Genomic DNA, 17,515 nt, shown 5'->3' on the forward strand with positions numbered 1-17,515 from the left:
TTATTGCCAAAATCATATAACGTGTGGCCCTACTGGAAAATACGGTTGATTCGTCACCTTCACCACCGGAATCAGTGCCTGTGTCTGGGTCTGTGTCGACCGACTGAGGCAAGGGGCGTTTTACAGCCCCTGACGGTGTTTGAGGCGCCTGGACAGGCACTAATTGAGTGTCCGGCCGCCTCATGTCGGCAAACGACTGCTTAAGCGAGTTGACGCTATCCCGTAATTCCACAAATAAAGGCATCCATTCTGGTGTCGACCCCCTAGGAGGTGACATCCTCATATTTGGCAATTGCTCCGCCTCCACACCAATAACGTCCTCATACATGTCGACACACACGTACCGACACACAGCAGACACACAGGGAATGCTCTATACGAAGACAGGACCCACTAGCCCTTTGGGGAGACAGAGGGAGAGTCTGCCAGCACACACCAAAAAGCGCTATATATGACAGGGATAGCCTTATGATTAAGTGCTCCCTTATAGCTGCTTTTATATTAATATATATATTGCCATTTATTTTGCCCCCCCTCTCTGTTATACCCTGTTTCTGTAGTGCAGTGCAGGGGAGAGACCTGGGAGCCTTCCTGACCAGCGGAGCTGTGACAGAAAATGGCGCCGTGTGCTGAGGAGATAGGCCCCGCCCCTTTTTCGGCGGGCTCGTCTCCCGCTATTTAGTACATTTAGGCAGGGGTAAATATCTCCATATAGCCTCTGGGGCTATATGTGAGGTATTTTTAGCCTTTTTAAAGGTTTTCATTTGCCTCCCAGGGCGCCCCCCTCCCAGCGCCCTGCACCCTCAGTGACTGCCGTGTGAAGTGTGCTGAGAGGAAAATGGCGCACAGCTGCAGTGCTGTGCGCTACCTTAAGAAGACTGCAGGAGTCTTCAGCCGCCGATTCTGGACCTCTTCTTGCTTCAGCATCTGTGAGGGGGCCGGCGGCGTGGCTCCGGTGACCATCCAGGCTGTACCTGTGATCGTCCCTCTGGAGCTTCATGTCCAGTAGCCAAGAAGCCAATCCATCCTGCACGCAGGTGAGTTCACTTCTTCTCCCCTCTGTCCCTCGTTGCAGTGATCCTGTTGCCAGCAGGAATCACTGTAAAATAAAAAACCTAAGCTAAACTCTCTAAGCAGCTCTTTATGAGAGCCACCTAGAATTGCACCCTTCTCGGCCGGGCACAAAAATCTAACTGGAGTCTGGAGGAGGGTCATAGGGGGAGGAGCCAGTACACACCACCTGACCTGTAAAAGCTTTACTTTTGTGCCCTGTCTCCTGCGGAGCCGCTATTCCCCATGGTCCTTTCAGGAACCCCAGCATCCACTTAGGACGATAGAGAAAATAATAATAATAATTTTTTTAAACAGTTTCTATAGACTTTTACCTAGCTTTTCTTCTTTGCAATAAAAACATTAACACAAACACTCAACTAATAATGCAATACAATTTTTATTTGTAAAAGAATAGGTACAATACAAATTTGACTCTCAAAAATATTTGGATTATAAGCAAACACAATATAGAATATACTTGAAAAAAGAAATTATAAAAGTCATCTAAAAATACGTAACTATATTTTTCAGCACAACCATTACATTTTTGACTCATTAAAATGATTAACTCATTGCAAAAAGAGCAAGAGATGGAATGAGTTAATGTCATTCAACATTAACCACTTAACTGGCTTATTTAATTTCCAAAAGCCGCTCAGGAATTGTTACGCTTTTTATGATTGAAGTAGGTTTATAACATGCCCAACATGATTTTAAGTTAAAAAAATTAAATAAAAAAATATGTTTGTTATAAACATTGGTTAAAACAGGTTGGGATCGGGTGACCGGCTGTTGGGATTCCAGTGGTCAGCATATTGACGCCGGGATCCCGGGGGCGCCAGATTGCCAGCAGGGGGGCAGGCGCAATGAAGCTCCTTGCGGGATTTCTGCTCTTGCCAGTGGGCTTGGGGGCACGTTACGCTCGCCACAGGTTCTATTTCCACTCTATGGGTGTCGTGGACACCCACAATTGGGTATAGTCCATGTCAGTCAGCATGCTGACTGTTGGGATTTCCAGCGGTCGGGATTCCGTCATTGGTATACTGATTACTTTCTACTAAAACATTGATGGGCAAGATATTGGACAATCGATGATCACATCTTCACGAGCACTGCAGACATATATTTTCCTCTCTTCCCCCACAGGTGTACACATTGAACATGCAGTATTGGCGGCTTCTATTACATTTCCTCTGCAGCTGCTAATCTACAGTATGCAGCCACTGGGTAAGGGGTGCTGCCGGGTTGCCCAATCAGCAGTGGCTGGGGAGGGAATCAATATCAATAAGCAGAGGGGCTGGGAGGTCTCTCTGAGATTAGTAGCTGCTGGAAGAGTGGGTGCTACTGACTGATCACATCAGCAGTGACCATGTGAGGGAAAGCAGAGCCTGCTGTGGTCACATCTGATGCGACCACTCCAGGCAAGTGGTTAAAGCTTTAAAGCTCATTGTACAATATAATGACATTTACCTTCAGCTGTGTATTTCTGTATTTATTGTGTAGTATACAGTATGTGAGATGTAATCTCTGTAATTCTTTTTGAACATCAGTGAAATACAGTACATACAATTCAGCTCTACACTTTATATTGAAGCCATAACATCATGTTGGATTTCAATGATTGTAAGGGGCGCCAAAGTCAAGACTTTGAATAGTAATTTGTCTCGGAAAACAGAATAGGGATGACAAGGGATGTAGCCCCGTAGGCCAAGACATTTGTTGTGTCATTGGTGCAGTAATGACTTTGTCAAGTAAGAAAGGAAACTTGCACAGAGGTATTACAGTATTTTAGAGAACTGTTTAGATATTCTTGCTGTATTTCAAATTAATGGTAGCATAAAACTTGCAATTATATTGTATAAATACACTAAGGCAGAGGTTCCCAAACTGTGTGCCGTGGCTCCCTGGGGTGCCTCGGGACACTTGCAGGGGTGCCATGGGTTGGTGGTCCAGGACCAATTCAAATTATTCATGGTCAATATAATAGGCAAAACCAGTGCTGGTGGCTGCCAGTCATAAAAAATGTGGCCAAACAGAAGCAAATCTTGTCCCTCACCACAGAACGGACCCTAAGGATGACATATAAACGCGATCTTCTTAATGTAATATTTCTTTCTAAATTTCTCAATAATACATTTTTGGCCTAGGGATGACGTGAAAAAAATTCTGATATTCTAGGGCGCCGTGATTCAAAAAAGTTTGGAAACCACTGCACTAAGGGCCTAATTCAGATCTGATCGCGGCAGCAAATTTGTTAGCAGATGGGCAAAACCATGTGCACTGCAGGGGGGGGCAGATATAACATTTGCAGAGAGAGTTAGATTTGGGTGGGGGGGGGGGTGTTCAAACTGAATCTAAATTGCAGTGTAAAAATAAAGTTGCCAGTATTTACCCTGCACAGAAACAAAATAACCCACCCAAATCTAACTCTCTCTGCACATGTTATATCTGCAAACCCCCCCCCCCCTCAAAGTGGCCATTTTGACTGCGATGTTCGCTGCAGCGTCCAACGCTGGACTTCGGAGAGGTAAGTATTAAAATATGGGTGCAATGTGTGCTGTGTTGGCCCCCCATGGACGCAGAGGCCCGTGTGCACCGCACACATTGCACCCATTATAGAAACCCCAATGACTGACAACAATACAATTATTCATGTACAATCTGACATAGTAAATAATATTTCCAATGACCTTAAGGGGAACTGACACTATTTGAGATTAAATTAGTTTAGTAAAACATAAGCATGTCATTGGGTGGGTTGCCAAGGCATCATGAGTGAAGTCAATGATCTCTCTCTCTCTCTCTCTGCAAATGGGGTGTGCTATGCAAGATTGATCACACTTAGTTTGACAGTGTCTATGTCGACCACAATTGGTCGACAGTAAGTAGGTCTACATGGTTTCTATGTCGACAGGGACTCTAGGTTGACTTGTACTAGGTCAACATGACAAAAGGTCGACATGAGTTCTTGCACTTTTTTTGGTGTTGTTTTCTCTGTACAGTGACCGGGATCCCTAATTAGTGCACCGTGTCCCCTCCCATGACTCGCGACAAAATTCAGGCAAGGTGCCTCACTCCACTCCCACTGAGCTCGGCACAGGTTACCATTCCCAATTGTGGTCCAAGTGGATCGTAATGTATGAAAAAGATCAAAATTGTTAAAAAAAAAAAAAAAACTCATGTTGACCTAGAAACCATGTCGACCTACTTACTGTCGTTCAATAGTGGTCGACCTAAGTGTGGTCGACCTAGAGACTGGATACCCTACAAATGTACAGCATTGTGCACTGGCAGCTATTATTTATTAATCATTATTTAATTTCATTTTTATATTTTATGTATCTTTTTTGAAACCTTCTGTAGACAACAGTAATTTAAAAAAAGGAAAAGTGTCTCTGTGAACCGTTTGTAAAGCTGATTAACAGAGACACAATTTAGATCCCAGACACAGCAAAGGAAATGCAGGCTGTCATTTACACTTGCCTCACATTTGCAGTTTGTCTGCTAAAATACTGCATAGGTTAGATAGAATTATGACTTACAGTAATCACAAGTCAGGGTACATTAACCTTGTCCTCATGTGTCCCTTTTGTGTATGAAGCTTCAAAAAGGAGTCCTTTTCACTGCCAAAGTGCGATTGGAAGACACAAGATGCCTCCCACCTGTTCAAAGCTTGTGCAAAACTTGAGGGACACTTGTGAAACTGGGGATGGAATAAAGGGAGCTATGCTCTTTGTCTTGGCTGTTTTGCGCTTTGTAAATGAGACCACCTGTGTTTTAAAACAACATTGAGCTCTATTATAATGTATATTTCTGTGTTGAAGCTTTGTCCTAATTTTTTAGTGGAGTTAAGAATTTACTACAATCAATAGGGATGCTGGCAGAAAACTATCAGAGGTCAATTGACAATGTTTCCAGTTGCTTGTCATCATCAGCCACTTTGGAGCCACGCTGTAAGTAAAGAAATAAAAGTAGTTTAAAATATACTAAAATAATGACATTCTCTTTTAATGGGGGGGGAGGGGGTAATCCATTTTGCGGAGAGAGACGTAACGTTGTGACATTTCCACCATTTCTTTTTGTTTCTTTGCAGTTATCAACATTGGGTGTTTTCCCCCAGGAGGTGTAGTTTAAACTTAGGGCCTAATTCAGTAAATTAGGCCCTTAGTTTGATGGGGAAGGTAAAAGGAAATACAGACGGTGAGGCCAAGGGAAAATAAGCATCTTACTCGTAGTTGACAATGTAACTGCACATTGTGCCTACTAAATTATAATAATAAGACAATCATTATCATCTACACAATATATCGAAATCACCTGACAGCAATGAATACAAATCCTGCTGGAGAAAAAGGGATGGGTGAAATCCAAACCAGGCCTACCAAATGGAGTCAGATATATCTGTTTTTCCTTGTCATTGTACAATATAAAAAATTTTATAGCATCAATAAAATAAAATTTGTTCTTAACAAGCTAGAGCAAAGAGGACAAGGGTCCATCAAGCTTTAGCAATGGAACAATTGGCTGCAATCAAGATATGACATGCAAGTTTCCAAAATGTGTTCCTAGGCCAGAAACGGGAAGGTATAGGAGAGCAGATGGAGAAAGTCAGAATTGAGTGTCCAATATCTGTTCAAGCATCCTGCCACCACAAGGGAGGAATACAGTAGCTGGACATAAATTTTGTAATAATGTAGATGCAAGGTACAGATGCATCCTTCCTGGTCCAGCCTCTGTACGTTATAAGTTGCAGCACACAGGGGACATGAGAGCCGCCAGCTTCCATGTGACTCGGCCAGCGTCAGACGTCTTTTTCCCCAAAACTGCTCCTTATTCACATTGCTGTGCGATTAAGACGCACAAGCAGATTAGGCTGATAAAAATGATACGCAGCATGTGTATATTCTGTGTTTGTGACTGCAGCTGTATCTTGTCACAGTGTCAGTGGAAAACAGTTATGCGAATAAGACGCATTTTCAGGGAAAAAAGACGTAAGAAGAGACACCCAGCATTAGTAAACTCACTCAGGACTAGGCGCGACTAAAGAGCAGTTTAATGTGACTGAGGACACATCTGTACCACCTAATTTACATTCTAAATTACTGTTCTTTGATTAAAGTTGAGTTTGAAGCCCTAAAAGATATATTCCTAATTCTGTAAAACATCTTTGTCTATATGAGGTCTTATACCCTTCTCCCATTTGAGCAAATATCCCAATTTAAAGTAGGTTCAGCAGTGGATATATGCAATAGAATATAATCGATTCTTCTACTGGGGATCAGTATGAAATGCCGGCGGACGGGATCTCGGCTGTCATGATCCCGACAGCAGGATTCTGTCCGTCGTAATGCCGACAGCGGGGAGAGCACTAGAAAGCCTCTTACGGTCTCGCTGCGCTCGCCAGGCTGTGGGCATCGTGGCTCGCTGCACGCGCCACAGGTTCTATTCTTCGTCTATGGGTGTCGTGGACACCCACAGAGGGAGAATAGACTGTGGCGCCAGTATTCCGACGGCAGCATTTCACTACTAGTCATGTTTCCAGCGTCAGCATTGTGACTGCCAGGATCCCGACTAGTGGTATTTTAACCACTTTCCCTCTACTGCTAGTATTATAATAACACATGCAACCAAATGGGGTAAGGTCCCCAAATATTTTCACTCTGGGGAAAGACTGTAGAAAAAATGTAGCTGTAAATATTCAAGGACATTAGATGTGGGTATATCAAATCTCTCCCAAAATGGATTTAAGGATTTCCAACTTGGTCCCTCGTTAACCTCATAGATTAATTTAGGTCCTTGATTGATTTTGTTGCATTGGTGATTACACAAAGGGGGTGAACCAGTGGGAAAATCATAGTTATGAAGTAGGTATAGCTCATTTTAAATTGTGGTTGAATCTATCCTATCCAATCGCTTCTTCTCCGTTTCCAGACCTGGTACTTTGCAGGATTTCTGACCCTTTATAGCTTGTATAATTTCTCCTGTGGTTATCTCCTAGCCCAGTAAGATGGTTCTATTTCTGGTCAACAGGGTAGATTGCATGATGATAGTAAGGAATTTATGTGGGTATTGTACGTTCTGGGCTAGATTATTATTTTGGAAATGTATCATTTTTAAAGACCATGAATATTAGTGAATATTCCCTAATTAGTTCCCTAATTAACTTTAATTGAAAGAATATTTATTTGTGCAATTTTGGATCTGAATTTGGGCGGCATGTACTAAGCATTGCATCCTCAATGCGATTCTTCCCGTCACTTATCAGGTATATACCAGCATTAATAACACCGGCATGTAACCTAGGAATGCAATTAGTATCTCAGCGGACAGCTCTACTGGTAAGAGCTGTCCTTTACGATCGGCAGTACTTCCGAGTTTAGGACCCAGGAGAAACCTTCTGTGCATGCGCAGTATGATGCACATGCCGCGGAGGGTGCTGAGGGAGATTCGACTGTATCCCTCTCAAATGGAAACGCAAACAGAAGCCCACATGCTGCTTTTGGGTAATACCATCTAAAAATGGCATTACCTACTGGGTCCAAGCTCCAGAATGTATCGCATTCCGAAGCTTGGTACATATGGAAATATGTGCTGAAAGCTTGTCATCCTTATCGTCCTTCTCATAGAATCTCTAATTTAGCCATCACTTTATTTACTTCTCTGAGCTTGTTTGTCCTGTTTGTGTTTTTAAATACTGTAGCACTGAAAAAGCTTTTCAGTTGGATGTCCATAATTCTGGGGAGGTCAGCTATGGAACTGCTCAATAGCAAACTAAAGCTCCCTAAATATGAGTGTATAATCAGATTTTTCTACATGTCTGTTGAACAGAATTTGGCCCAGGTCTGTCTATCCATGAAACTGGGCATTTTGGGGAGATACCGGGGTAGCGACATTGAAGTGTACTGAACTGCGCTGTCTTTTGGGAGTGTCATGGGCTTGCATCTAATACTCATATTATTGGAGCTACCAATTCAGCATACACACACACTGCCTTGGTTTGCTGCACTATTTCCATGCTCCTTTATGTATTCTGCTACAACTCACCATGGTCTTAAAGAACTGATTGACTTTGCTTTTCTTTGCCATCCTCCTGTCTGACTCCAGTCCACCAATATTTGGCTGACTCATCCTGTGGCGCTGATTCTGCTCCTCACATGTGGGACCACTGGCAACTGATAAAGTTAATGCTGTAAACAAGAGAATAAAAACAACTATGCAAAGTGGCACAACAGAAAGTGAATGTCATAATGGTATCTACTGTAATATCCGGGTCAGACCTGAAACAGACCCCATACACACCGTGGCACCAATCCAGGTTATTCCTGGTCAGCGCCATTTAGACTGCACATGGGTGCAGTGTTAACTGTTCTCCCTATACTGTAATCGAGCCCTGGGTCGCATGACTTATTTATACTCCCCTTTAACCCGTATCCAACCATGTAAGCTACATGGGTTATTTTTGGGGGACACTTTCACAGTGAGTTGTGACCTGGGATAACCCGAGTAACATGCGGGAAACCCTTGTTGTTGATGCATTTTTTTATTTTAATTTTTTTCTCTCTTCTACCCATGGCTGTCGGAATGCAGTAAGCCTGTGTGTGCATACCCCAAGGGATAAATGTTATTGGGCGGCAGTGGTGCCTCCAGATATGGGGCTGCAGTAGTGCAGTCCGAAATTCAAATAAGGGAGCACATCAACTGCCAGTGAGCACCAGCTGGCTATATGTGGCAGCGTATGAAAGGGGATGGGGGGGAGCAGTTGGTGTGGCTCACCTATGTGGAGCCACCAGAGGTGGTTAGTATTACTGACTCCAAGTTTGTAGAAAGTGTATATACTCCCCGTGCATGCATTTCCTTCAGGTACTCCAGTTTCTTCCCGCAATCCAAACATAGACTGGTATGTTAATTGGCTCCTGATAACCCTTTTATGTGTGTTTATCCATGGGGAATATCGACTGTAAGCTACACTGGGGCAGGGACTGATGTGAATAGCCAAATATTCTCTGTAAAGCCCTGCGGAATATGTATGTGCTACAATATATAAAAAGCATAAATATAAAAATGTGCTGCTGGACAAACTCTATTATAGCGATAAAGGAAGGTAGTCAGTTTCAGTATCCTATTTATTTATTTTTATTTTTGAAAATTGATACTGTAGGTATGAGCTGAAATCTATAGGACACAAGTAGATAGGCTATAGCATTAAATATACATTCATTTCTCACCAGTAACTGAATGTTTAACAAGTTAATAAACCTTAAACCATCTTATGAACTAGTGAAGGATATGACTAATGAGAGGAAGAGAAATGATTGCAAACTGATTAAGTGGCGGCTTTGTACATTAATTGTGTAAAAGGAAAGTTACAAATGCAGCTGCATTTCTTGCATCCCCTTTTCAGTCATTAATTGCTTTGCAGTGGTAAAATGCACTGCATCTTAGATACTGTAAGTACAGTACTTGCATTCAAGCACATTATGTCCTAACAGCAGTGCTGAAAGTAGGGTGGTACAGGATGGTATGGAGTACCATTAAGAAATATGGCGCACCACCAGCCCACCGCTGGGGAATAATTTATAAGGAGCATTTTTGTGTGTGGGACATAAAATGGTGTTAGTGGCATAACTGTGTGTGGCATAATAAGTAATACGCATTACTGTGTGGTATAACATGTAAGGCATTATGGTGTGTGGCATAATGTGTAATGGGTGTTACAGTGTCTGCCATAATGTGTAATGGGCATTACGGTGTGTGGCATAATGTGTAATAAGCATTATGGTGTGTGGCATAATGTGTAATGGGCATTATGATAATGTGTAAGGGGCATTTACGGTGTGTGGCATAATGTGGTCATGCCCCTATTGTCATGTAGCCTAGTTTTGTGTGACCAGCACCACTGCCTAACAGTGTATGTACGTGTTTGTGCTATTACTTATAGGTTGATATGTAGAGAGCCAGAATTGTATAGTAAGTTAAAAATGCTGGTCTAAAAACCCTGGACCCTACCTGGGATAGTTGGCATGGAACGGCTGGCAAAGCTCATCTGCTTGAGAACAGATGTACTCTGTGGCGCTGTAGCATGGTCTGAGAGATTGGTGTCACTCATAAATTCCTGCTTCCTTGACAGCTGTAAAGTATATATACATAATTATAAAGCAATAACGTTTTCTCTATATAACAAGAATAAAAACTGTCAACGAAAATGAATAATTGGAAAGCTTACAACCTTGTTTATGATTACCCCATAATGAGAAATGAAGGAGCCTTTTTTTTATAATGATCAACTCATTACTTTTTTTTTTTTTTTTACTTTATACTGCATCCCTCTTCCTGTGAATGCAGAACAAGGCTGTAAAGTAGACTGATAGTTGGTAGAGATAGGTAGCCCAGTGGTAAGCATTACTGCACAGGTTCAATTCTTACTAGGGCTCTGTGTAATATGATTTGCACTCTATATATAAACAATAATAATACTTTTGTTGCCACTTATGTCCATTTATCAAAAAGACCATAATATTTTTCACCAAATTTATATACAAATTTATATATATATATATATATATATATATATAGATATACTGAATATGTTTCGGTGTGACATGCCTGATTAAGGCCACTCAATGCAGAGGCGCTTAAGAGAGGAGTGCAGGCTCCATGCGGGCCCCTTCCGCTATGGCAGGTCTATGGAACATGGAACCTTTACCATGTTCTTGGTAACTTCTCTATTGAGCAAGGTAAATCACCGCAAAAATGGCCACTGCGCATATTTTCCCAGTGATATGTATTGCATTTCAGCACCAGCCAGCAAGGGACTCTGGAGAGGTAAGTAAAATTATGAGTGCAGGGTCTGCATGTGCACTGCACATCCTCCACCCATGCCAATGCCCCGATGGTTTGACCTGCTCTCGCCCACAAACACACCAGGGGTACAGCCAGAACTCTGTGTGCTGCATAGCAATATTTTGAAGGAGACCCTGCCTCAATGTTTTTACAGAGACACCACTCTTACAGCAGTTAGTTATTCTCCGAACCATAGTGATGCCCTAGTTAATGTTATGCCCCATAGTAATGCCGTAGCTCATTTTATGCCCTATAGTAGTGACCTAGTTCATTTTATGTCCCACAGTAGTGCCCAAGTTTATCTTTTGCCCACTAGTAGTGCCCAAGATCATCTTATGCTCTATATCAGTGCATTAGTTCAAAATATACCATATAATGCCCAAGTTTACATTATGCCAGTGCCCCAGTTCACATTATGCCACACTATAGTGCACCAGTTTGTATTGGTAGACAATTTGACCCGGGCCTCCTAAGCCGGTGGGCCCCATAGCAATGGCATCCCATGCACACACTATAGCTACACCCATAAACACACCCACTCTCATACTTACCCTGGTGGCTAATCCTCCACTATGTCCCTACTGCCTTGCAGTTGGAGCTATTGGAAGCCAACCTTCCATTACGTGCACAGAGGTACAGATCTTAAACAATTATTATTTACAGTATCTATAGGTTTATCCTGGAGTTGGAGATCACTACACTTCCTGTTGCCCTTATAGGAGAGATTACTCAAGTAATGTGAGTCTGATCATTCCCCAAGGAAGTTGTATGTTTATTTCGATACCTACCCCTGATGAAGTCCTATGGGCAAAACACATAGGGGTTATCAGTCAGGCAAGAGAGGAAAGGTCTGTTTTCATCCAGTGCCATCATCGGTAATATAAAGCCCGGCAGTGCCAGACTGAAGCTCCGCACCATTTCTAAGCACCACCTCCCAGCACTGCCGCGGTTAAGCTCCTCCTACCAGTGATGGCACCCATCACTCACTAGGAGGGCAGGGTGAAGCTAGCTGCACAAGGGGGCATGACCCATCTGATGTTAAAGGGGAATGGCCCAGTGGCACATTCTGTCCATGGCTGCAGCCTCCGATGTCGGGACCTGAGTCTCTAAAGGCTCAAGTACTCGGTGACCATGTATAGAGTGGCGTCCATTTTAGCTGGGATCACGGGACGGGAGTTGGGAGGTACCGTGGTACCCTGGCATGGGAGGGGGTGGGGGGGGGGGGGTGGCACTGCCACAAGGGCATAGTTAATATAAGGGGCAAAGCCCAATAAGTAAAGGGCTCCTTTGAAGAGCCCATCATCTGTAAGTAGGAGGAAAGTCCTGTTATATAGAGGCCCCTTCCAAGTGCTCCCCAGATAGGAGAGGAAGCCCCTGAGAGAGGTATGACATTGCCTCATGCAAGTGACTGCAGCTGGAGTAACAGTGCCTACAGTTTCAGAGACCCTTGGCAGAGGACAAGATAGGGAGTGCCTTTAGCTGTGACGTGCCTGCAGTGAGAAGAGTGTGCAGTGGAGATTGCTCCTGTACCGTATGACCTCCTGCAACAGACCAGTTTTCCTGTTCTTGTATTACGGGATGGTCTGGCACCCAACAGTTCTTTATTGCACTGCACCTGTTGTCCATATGTGTTCCCTCCACCAGGTACTTTGTGCTCAGCACCCAAATATTTGGGGGACTTGCTGTCATGGACTCCAGAAGAGAGCAACCACTTAATTTATGATTGCAATCACCTGTGTTGAAACACCTTTCTTATCCATTTACCTGTTCAAAACAGGTGATGGCAATCATAAATTAAGAGGGAAGTCCAGGAGAAGAGCATTTTGTCCCTCCTGAATTGGTCATGTTGGGAGCTATGGATATCACACTAGATAACTAAAACCACCCTAGTACATATACGATTCAGCATGCTGCAACACAGCTTGCTGAATGGAATGCCTGGCCGTGACTATTCGCATCCGGCAATCTCGAATAGTCACAGACCGGCGCGCCATGCAGCATGCCGCAATGTGCATGCCACAAAGCGGCAAGATTAGCATGGCTACATCTGTATAAGGTATAAAATTAAGTTAACAGTTAGGGTTAGTAACAGTTTAAAATAATATCCAATAGTTGCTCTCATGCTCTAAAAATAATAAAAGGAAAACTACAGTAGGTAAATAGCTACTACATGGCAGAGAGTTTTTATTGAGGGAGAGAACAAAGCTGGGAGTTAATTAAAAACAGCAAATTGTCTTTGCTGCAAGCGATTCGTCTTCTACAGCAAACACTATGAGAAGAGTAACATTTCAGTTGCTGCCTAAGGGAAAAGAAAGACTAGGTACACCTCTGCTTGTGCTTGCAAAATGCTAATTTCCTCAGAAATCAACACCATAAAACATACAGTATGCCAAAAAAAATTTCCCCTGTTTTATTCATAGAAGACACCACTAGATGGCACATGAAGGCCAAAATAAGTAAATAAAGAAGGCATACAGTATTTGCAGGATTTTACTGGTAGCATATCACATACATATTAAAAACTATCATTACGTAGCTTTATAATATTATCAATGTCTCTGTCATAATATGGTTAATTCTCTGGTGATAGCTGTGTTACGTAGATTTGCTCACACAATTTCCTTTACATTAAGAAACAATGGCATTTTTAAGGTTCCCTATAAATAAGGTGGGCTGGTAATTGGTGAGAGTCACTATTTTGCAAGTGGTGAAATTCAGTATGTAAATACAGAATACATGATGCTATGAGTTGGGGTTCACTAATGGTAAAGATACATGCTAGTACATATGATTGCTATTGATGAATGTAGGGGATGCAGTCAATTTACCTCCAATCAAAATCCCGACAGCAATTGACCGACGGTCAAAATCCCGACAAGGTCAAAATCCCAACAAGGTCAAAATCCCGACATGGACAAAATACAGACATTTAAAATACCGACAAGGTCAAAATACCGACATGTAAAATGCCGACAGGTCAAAATGCCGACATGATTTTTTCATGATTTATTTCATTGAAACCGACTTGTTCATACTTTACCATCCCAGTGGACCTAGAGGGGGAATATAATAGTGTGCCGAGCACAGCGCGCGAGCCATGCAAGGGGACGCGGCACACTTATATGGTGTCCATGTCGACCTATGTCGACATACACACACATAAACACAACAAAAACCGCATGTCGGTATTTTGACCTGTCGGCATTTTACATGTCGGTATTTTGACCTTGTCAGTATTTTAAATGTCTGTATTTTGCCCATGTCGGGATTTTGACCGTCAAAGACAGAAGGAGAGGGGGCATGCCAGCGGCTCACGGGGGTGCTGGGCATGCTCCCTCAGTGATGAAAACGGGGGCGTGACTCACGATTGCGGCCCTCACGCGAAGCCACGCCCCATTTCATACGCCACACTCACTTTTCAGGAGCGCGTGTGTCCCTCTTCATTTACTGAGAAAGTTGGGAGGCAGTGGCGTAACTACTGCCCCCGCGGTGGCTTGGGGGCGAGGGGTGCCACTGATTTAGCGCAGATTGACATGCGGACGAGCGTCCGCATGTCAATCTGCGGTCTCCTCCTTCCCTCCGCGCGCTGTACCCTCCGTGTCCCTCCAACACAAAACAGCGGGGGAGCGCGGGGGGGAGGGGGCACTGGGGGAGCATGGGGTCACTGGGGGAGCATATGCAGCACTGGGGGAGGGGGGCTTATGTGGCACTGGGGGCATATGTGGCATAGGGGGAGGGGGGCTTATGTGGCACTGGGGGCATATGTGGCACTGGGGGGGTATTTGTGTACCTGGCACATGGGGGGAAGGGGGCTGTATTTGGCACTGGGGGCATGTGAGTACCTGGCACTGTGGGGGAATATCTGGCACTGGAGGCATATGTGGCACTGGGGGGGTATATGTGTACCTGACACATGGGGGAGGGGCTATATTTGGCACTGGGGGCATGTGAGTACCTGGCACTGTAGGGGAATATCTGGCACTGGGGGCATATGTGGCACTGGGAGAGCACAGCCCTAGCAACAAGCACTACCCCCTGGCAACGAGCATGACACCCAGCGCATGAAACCCCTGGCAACGAGCATGACACCCTGAGCATGAAAACCCCTGGCACCGTGCATGACACCCTGAGCATGAAAACCCCTGGCACCGTGCATGGAACCAAGAGCATGAAACCCCTTACTGTAGGACTTAATGTGTAATGGGCATTGCGGTGTGTGTCATAATGTGTCACAGGCATTTCGGTGTGTGGCATACTATATCACGGGCATTGTGGTATGTGGTATAATGTCTCAGGAGCATTTCAGTGTGGCATAATGTATAACGGGCATTGCGGTGTGTGGCATAGGATATAACGGGCATTGCAGTATGTGTCACAGGCATTACGGTGTGTGGTATACTATATCACGGGCATTGTGATATGTGGTATAATGTCTCAGGGTCATTGCAGTGTGTGGCATAATGTATCACGGACATTGCGGTGTGTGTCATAATGTGTCAGGCATTACGGTGTGTTGTATACTATATCACGAGCATTGTGGTATGTGGTATAATGTCTCACGGTCATTGCAGTGTGTGTCATAATGTGTCACAGACATTGTATGTGCTATAATGTATCAGGGGCATTGCAGTGTGTAGCATAATGTATAATGGGCATTGCGATTCCTGTCATAATGTGTCACAGGCATTACGGTGTGTGGCATAATGTGTCAGGGGCATTGCAGTATGTGGCATAATGTATACTGGGCATTACTATAAGGAGGAAAAATGACAAATAATGTAAGGGGCATGAATCAGGATTATTTTTCTTTGCTGTGGTGGCTAACGTCTGGGCGTGCAGGTTGCAAAACTGGGGTATGAGGTAGTCTTTTCCTGCAATGCCACGCCCCTTTATGCGAAGACACGCCCATTTTAATGAAGCAACACCCCTTTTTGCGTCGCGCGCCTTTGGCATGCACATGTTTATCCCTTTACTAGCGCCGAAGAATTTTTGGGCTTGGGGGAGAAAAATTTCTAGTTACGCCACTGTTGGGAGGTATGACATGCAGGCAGTGTCTTTTAAAATCACCAGGACTGGGAGGAGAATTGACTCTGCTGGGGATTTAAAGATACCTATCTGGCAATGATTTCCCCCATAGGGACAGAGCAAGTAATACACTCTCTAAAGATGGAGTTAAGGTGCATACACACTGGGCGTTTTTGCGCAGTGTGTATGCAAAGCGATGGTGGCTGGCCGGAAAATCAGAGTGCATACACACTGAGCGATTTTCACCTGGCCCAATGATTTTCACAGGGGTGAACCACTTTCAACAATAGGAGACTGTGAAAAGTGGTTCACTCGGCCGGTAAAACAGGCCGACGCCAGCCGGCGATGATGCGGGAGTAAGCATCAGCACTCATCGCCCGGCCATACACACTAGGTGATTTTGAACTCAAAGTAGCTCAAAACGCCAAAAGTGAGCTACTTTGAGCTCAAAATCGAGTAGTGTGTATGGGCCTTTTGTTAACAGTTCAACAAAAGTTTTATTAAAAAAAAAAAAAACAACTTTAGTATTTATTTAGGGTTATGCTGCAGCACCAGTGTATAGACAATAGATGTAACTAAGCTTTAAAAAAATAATACAAAAAACAATAACCTCCTAACTGCCTGTACTGTAATCTAGCTTAGTCAATATCATAGGTGCCTACTTTGCTGCACCCTCCTCTGGGAGGTGGCAGGGTTGTAGGCTAATGGGGCGTGGTCAATAGCAATGTGGGCGTGGACATACATGGTCGGCTGTTTTGCAGTGTATATATTATTGCAATGTTTGAGTCCTCTATTCCATTTGTTGGAAGTATTATTTGCACATTTAGTGCTAGTTCATATACATGGCTGCTGTCAATACTTGAAAAAAAAAATACGCATTTCTCCGCCTCTGTTATCCTCGGCGGCTTCCTCAGTTAGTTTCACTAACTGAGGAAGCCGTCGAGGATAACAGAGATGGAGAAACGCGTATTTTTTTTTCAAGCATTGACAGCAGCTACATGTACCTATCTTTGTCTGTATAATCCCCCTGCAAACCTGTGTGGAACGGGATTTGGATCTCCAGATAAGGCTCATTATAAAAGGAAATTCTGCTACCAGAGCCGGGAGCTACACCGACCAACACATAATTGCATAGACGGCAAGTGGGGTAAAGTTGCTCTATTTTAAATACATACATGGCCATGTATACTAGCACTAAATGTGCAAATAATACTTCCAACAAGTTCCAATTTCAAAATGGAATAGAGCACTCAAACATTGCAATAATATATACGCTGCAAAAAAAATGTTTCTGTTTATAGAAATTCAACACATTTCAGCTGAGTTAATTAATTGAGTCTGATTTGAAAACGGACTAAGAACAGCGATTCTGTTAATATACAGCAGAAACCGTCTAGAACATGGACTGTGCTATGTTATTTTAGAGTATAAAAGGACATCTTACTGTGTACAAGTGTATAAATAAATAGAAATACATTGTTACAGTTTTTTAGTAGACCAGTCATCTTTCTACTCTGCAGAAACTAAACAGATACAAATAAAAAGTTACTAAACTAATAAATAACTGAAATAGTCTCTGCAGACTAGAAAGAAGGGA

At 43.5% G+C, this 17,515-nt stretch overlaps 1 protein-coding gene across 4 annotated transcripts in view; it reads right to left on the bottom strand.

The window, feature by feature from the left end:
- Positions 1-1,478: 1,478 nt before the first annotated feature.
- Positions 1,479-17,515, bottom strand: part of DOCK2 (dedicator of cytokinesis 2) — a 1,781,615-nt gene continuing 1,765,578 nt past the window's right edge. For 3 of the 4 annotated variants that reach the window (XM_063928256.1, XM_063928254.1, XM_063928253.1), the window contains 3 exons: positions 10,060-10,180; positions 8,098-8,240; positions 1,479-5,004 (listed from right to left, as the gene is read on the bottom strand). In XM_063928256.1, the coding sequence (XP_063784326.1) occupies positions 4,945-5,004; positions 8,098-8,240; positions 10,060-10,180 (324 nt within the window). In that variant the 3' untranslated portion in view covers positions 1,479-4,944. The remainder of the gene's footprint in view (positions 5,005-8,097; positions 8,241-10,059; positions 10,181-17,515) is intronic. The other variant, XM_063928255.1, reaches the window with a different exon arrangement.

The sequence above is a fragment of the Pseudophryne corroboree genome, chromosome 6, assembly GCF_028390025.1.
Source record: "Pseudophryne corroboree isolate aPseCor3 chromosome 6, aPseCor3.hap2, whole genome shotgun sequence".
Lineage (NCBI taxonomy): Eukaryota > Metazoa > Chordata > Amphibia > Anura > Myobatrachidae > Pseudophryne > Pseudophryne corroboree.